The 4,766-nt window shown below is 69.1% G+C and overlaps 1 protein-coding gene across 2 annotated transcripts; it reads left to right on the top strand.

The window, feature by feature from the left end:
* Positions 1–1,120: 1,120 nt before the first annotated feature.
* Positions 1,121–4,088, top strand: HRAS (HRas proto-oncogene, GTPase). Of its 2 annotated transcripts, XM_045821034.1 has the most exons (6): positions 1,121–1,255; positions 2,413–2,574; positions 2,750–2,928; positions 3,027–3,186; positions 3,273–3,354; positions 3,716–3,857. In XM_045821034.1, exons 2-5 carry the CDS (start codon positions 2,464–2,466, stop codon positions 3,333–3,335), a joined length of 513 nt encoding a protein of 170 aa, XP_045676990.1. In that variant the 5' UTR covers positions 1,121–1,255; positions 2,413–2,463; the 3' UTR covers positions 3,336–3,354; positions 3,716–3,857. The 2 variants fall into 2 exon arrangements, with proteins under 2 accessions (XP_045676990.1, XP_045676989.1); XM_045821033.1 differs by lacking the exon at positions 3,273–3,354 and having other exon boundaries at positions 3,716–4,088.
* Positions 4,089–4,766: the final 678 nt, after the last annotated feature.

Raw genomic sequence — 4,766 nt, 5'->3', positions numbered from 1 at the left:
AGAAGCCAGTTTTGTACACGTGTGTGCTTCAGGTGAGGGAGACTTCACAGTCCAACGGCGACTTTTGCGTTGGATTTGTGGGGCATCGTTTGTTAATCGGGCCACACAGCGAGCTTCTTCTGCAGGTCTGGACCTCCGGGTCTGGGGGAAGCGGAACGGGGCGGGCCGGCAGCTTGTAGGGCCTGTCCAATTTGGGAGAGGTTAGGGGCGAGAGGGTGACAGGCTGCGCACGACGTGAGGTGTAAGTTCCCAGCCGGACTCGCTCGTCCGCGGACTCAGATGCCCCTGCTCAGCCCAGGCGCTCCAGCACCGCCTGCCCCTGGGCGCGCAGCCGTGCCCCGCCCAAGCTGCCAGGCGTCCTGGTGGGGGAGCAGCCGTCCCGGAGCCACCTGCGGGGAAGGGGGTGCAGGGCAGCCGTGTCCCCTGCCACTGAGGATTCCAGGCTCCTGGCGCAGTTCCAGCCTGCTCCTGGCGCCCGACCCTCGATCTGGCGGCCCCTCCGCCTTCTCCAGCCAGAATCCTGCAGGGCGCCCGTGGTACTGACCCTGCGGGCTCCGCCCTCCCTGAGGACTGTTTCTTCCGTTCTCGGCCCATCGGTGGGCTGCGAGGCGCAGAGAAGACCTCCGAGGGCGCAGGCGCAGCTGTAGCTGCGCGCGCCAACGAGGTGCCGAGGAGTTCGGCGCGGGGGCAGGAGCAGCTCAAGGGCCTGGAGCGGGGACCCCAGCGACCCCGCCCCAGCCCACACCCGGGAGCCGACTCGCTCTTCCGCACATCCTCTATCTCTCTGGCCTGGGAAAGTCCGGGCCTTCCTTCTCGGAGAAGTCGTTGGGTTGGGACGCTCGGCTGGAGCCCCGCACCTCCCCTCCCGCGCCGGCGGCAACACCTCCCCCCCGTCCCCGGGCCACGGCCCACGAGGGCCAACTAGCCCGGCAACGCCCTCCGCGCCTTCCGCTCCCGGAAGCCCCGCCCGCCGCGGCCTCTGAAGGGCGGGCCCCTCGGCCAACCGGAGCAGAGATAGGCGGTTCTTGGTTTGAGTCCGGAGGGCACAACCAATGGAAGGCCGCGCTGGGCTGATGGACAGGCGCAGGGCGGCGCGTGCGCGAGCCCGGGCGAGTGTCCGCCGCCCGCGCTCGCGCCCGCTGCCCGCAGCCGGAGCCGCACCCGCCGCGGACGGAGCCCATGCACCCGGGGAGCCGCGCGCCCCGGCCCCCTCCCCCGCCCGCGCCGGCCCCGGGGGCAGTCGCACCAGTGAGCGGTGAGTGCGGTGGGGGGCGGCCGCAACGGGTGGGGGGCACTGGAGTCGGGACGGTGGGGCAGAGCAGCTCGAGGCGGGGAGTCCCCGTCCTCGCGGGGTGCGCGGGGGCGCAGGTGAGCCGCGGGCGGGGCGCTGCGGCTGGGGGCCGGGGTCTGCGGGCGGCGGGGGCCCTGGGTGTGCCTCGCCCTGGTCAGCTGCTCGCGTTCCGTGTGCCTGGCCCTGTCCTCCTTGGGGTCCCCAAGTGCCCTCAGGCGGTGTGTGGTGTCCCCTGCGCCGAGGCCCGCCGGTGGCCATGCTCTAGGCGGGGTCTCCCACCCTCCACAGTCCCCAGGACCCCTTCGAAGAGCTGGAGCGTAGCGGGCGAATCTGAGGTTTAGGAAGTCTTACGTCCTCACCAGGGCACCCCTAATTAAACGTCAGAAATTGGAGACACCCCAGCTGGGGCCTTGGCCTGGGGCCCTTTTTCTTTCCCACCTGTCTCCCTGCTCCCACACATCCTTGGGCCTTTTCCTGTTGGTCTACCTGTGCTTTCTGGAACCCTTGGCCCACTTGGCCTCCTCACCTGCCTTGTTTTCTCCAAAGTTCCCAAGGCAGGTGGACACCACAGGTCTCCCTTCATTTTAACCGTGTGGGTCTCCTCCCCAGAGCTATGCTGAATCCACAGTCAGGGGGCTGGGTTCTTTCTCTGCCCGTCACCCGGTGCCTGCAACAGCTCCTGGCTTCTAGTAGGTGCTCAGTAGTGCTTGTCAAGTGCACCCACATGCCCGGTGGGGCCTGGAACCGGTTGCCGGTTGACACCGGCCTGCCTGGGCACGTTGCTCTGTACTCCACTGTGGCAGGACCTGTTCTTGGTGGGGGGGGGGGCACTGGTAACCTCAGCCCCAGGCACCTCCAGTTCAGGCTTTCTGCCTACCCAGCAAGTTCTAATTTGGGTGCGTGGTAGGGAGGTACTCTCAGCTGTCAGCCCTGCCTCTCCGGGGGCCGGCTTCCTGCCTCTCACACGGTCACTTCGTGAGGCCAGAGGCGGGTCCCGTCCCCCCTCCCCCGCCCCCCCCCAGCTGCAGGAGCCGCAGGTGAGTGGTGGACCATCCTTCTGGCTCCGCGCCTGTTACCTGGATGTTGGGGCCTGGGCGCGGCTGATGGGGCTTCCTGTGCAGGTGGGACGGAGGACCACCACGTTGCCGGGTGCTGCAGCGCCTCCAGGAGCCATGACGGAGTATAAGCTCGTGGTGGTGGGTGCTGGGGGCGTGGGGAAGAGCGCCCTGACCATCCAGCTCATCCAGAACCACTTCGTGGACGAGTATGACCCCACCATCGAGGTGAGCAGGCCGGCCCCTCACCCCAGCCCCGCATCCCCAAGTGGGCCAGGCCTCTGCCTGCTGTGTAGGAGGGTCCCCTCGGCATAGGGCCTGAGACGCCAGAGGTGTGGGCAGGGCTGGTGGTGCTGATGCCCCGTCCTCGGAGGGGGCACCCCTGAGCAGTGTCCTCCCGCAGGACTCCTACCGGAAGCAAGTGGTCATCGACGGGGAGACGTGTCTGTTGGACATCCTGGACACGGCCGGCCAGGAGGAGTACAGCGCCATGCGGGACCAGTACATGCGCACTGGGGAGGGCTTCCTCTGCGTGTTTGCCATCAACAACACCAAGTCCTTCGAGGACATTCACCAGTACCGGTGAGCTGCCCGCCATGCGCGCATGGAGGCCGCCCCGTGCTCGCTGTGCGCCTGGGTGCAGCCCTGCCTGCAGCTCACTCACGCCTTCTTCCTTGCAGGGAGCAGATCAAGAGGGTGAAGGACTCGGATGACGTGCCCATGGTGCTGGTGGGGAACAAGTGTGACCTGGCCGCGCGCACGGTGGAGTCTCGGCAGGCACAGGACCTCGCCCGCAGCTACGGCATCCCCTACATCGAGACCTCGGCCAAGACGCGCCAGGTGAGCTGGCTCCCGCCCTCAGGTAGCCAGGGCCCCGCCCCACCCCGCCAGGGATCCTTGCTCACGGCCCCTCTCCCTTGACACAGGGCAGCCGCTCTGGCTCTGGCTCCAGCTCCGGGACCCTCTGGGACCCTCCGGGACCCCCGTGACCCAGCGGCCCCTCGCGCTGTAAGTCTCCCGGGACGGCAGGGCAGCCAGGGAGGCCAGGGCCGGGGTTTGGGCTGAAGGACCTCTAGGGGGAGGGGGAGGTCCCTGGAGAGAGCTGTCTTGAGCCGGGCCAGAGCGGTGACCCTGGGGCCCCAGCCCCGCTGCCCCCAGCATGCTCCTAATCCCTTAGTGGGCTTTTGGGGACAAGGGCAGTAGCTTGGAAGGGAGCTGGACACAGAGCGGTCGAGCTCCGAGCCAGCCCCGGGGCAGCGAGAGGAGCAAGGCAAGGCTCCTGGTGTGCGGGTGGGTGGGGAAGGGCACAGGGGCTCCTCCCCGCTGGGCCCTCAGGCCAGGCCCCCTCTGAGCGGCCCCTCCTCCGCAGGGCGTGGAGGACGCCTTCTACACACTGGTGCGTGAGATCCGGCAGCACAAGGTGCGCAAGCTGAGCCCACCGGACGAGGGCGGCGCCGGCTGCATGAGCTGCAAGTGCCTGCTGTCCTGATGGCCGCGGCCGCCTGCACCGGCGTGGGCCCCGGAGGCGCCGGGCGCTAGGAGGACGGGAAGGAAGGCAGGAAGTGCTGCCGGAGCCTGGCCAGCCCGGGGTCAATGGACAGAGTGACCGCGGACCTCCCAGGACACTGTGCACAGACTGGCGTGAACTGAGGCCGCCGGCACCCCCGTGTGCCTCTGCGTGCGGCCCCGTCCCGGCCCCCGGGGCGCGGGCTCGACTGCAGTAAATTATTGGATGGTCTTGACCCGGTGTGTGGCTGAGGCTGGGCAGCCGTGGTGGTGGTGTGTGGGACCCCAGCTTCCTCCGGCCAGCGGCCCCTCTGCCGCTCAGGGTGTCCCAGTGCTGCAGGCACAGGCTGGTCATGCGTTTCAGAGTTTTCACAAAAAGCCACTGATCGACCTTGAACCAGCAAGGGGGACCTGAGAGCAGGGGCCAGTCCCGTCCCCTGGAAGGGCCGTCCTCAGTGAGCACGGAAACCCTCGGGGCTGCGGCCGGTGCCTGCCCCTCGGAGCCCCCGACTGCGGGGGGTTGCAGCTCTCCAGCAGCAGGACCACACAGGGCAGAGGCCCTGCGCCGTCCACGCCAGGTGGCTACTCAGGGCCCAAGTCCGGCCCACCTGCTGCCCTCTCTGCGTGAGGGTGGGGCCGGCCGCCGGCCCCTTCCACCTCCCACGAGGGTGGCCCGTGGCTCCCAGACCTGCCGCAGGTTGCCGGCCCACGTGGCCTCGTGGGGCACACTCAGGTGGCAGGTGGCCACAACCCTCCGTGAGAGGGCCCGCCCTGACCTGCGCCAGGACCCCGGGCTGGCTGGGACCCCAGGGCGCTCAGCTCTCACTCCGGCTGGGGTCCGGCTCAGGGTGCCCCTGCTCTCCCAGGGCCCGAGTTCAGGCCCGGCCATCACTGGGAGGCAGGATGTGCCGCTG

The sequence above is a fragment of the Phyllostomus hastatus genome, unplaced genomic scaffold (genome assembly GCF_019186645.2).
Source record: "Phyllostomus hastatus isolate PE091 unplaced genomic scaffold, TTU_PhHast_1.1 phas_scaffold_443, whole genome shotgun sequence".
Classification (NCBI taxonomy): Eukaryota; Metazoa; Chordata; class Mammalia; order Chiroptera; family Phyllostomidae; genus Phyllostomus; species Phyllostomus hastatus.
This window is presented reverse-complemented; position numbering and strand designations above follow the sequence as displayed.

Coding starts and splice junctions, on each gene's coding strand:
- HRAS (XM_045821033.1), top strand. CDS start 2,464: ATGACGGAGTATAAGCTCGTGGTGGTGGGTGCTGGGGGCGTGGGGAAG. Junction 2,575..2,749: donor AGTATGACCCCACCATCGAG/GTGAGCAGGCCG, acceptor GTCCTCCCGCAG/GACTCCTACCGGAAGCAAGT. Junction 3,187..3,715: donor CCTCGGCCAAGACGCGCCAG/GTGAGCTGGCTC, acceptor CCTCCTCCGCAG/GGCGTGGAGGACGCCTTCTA.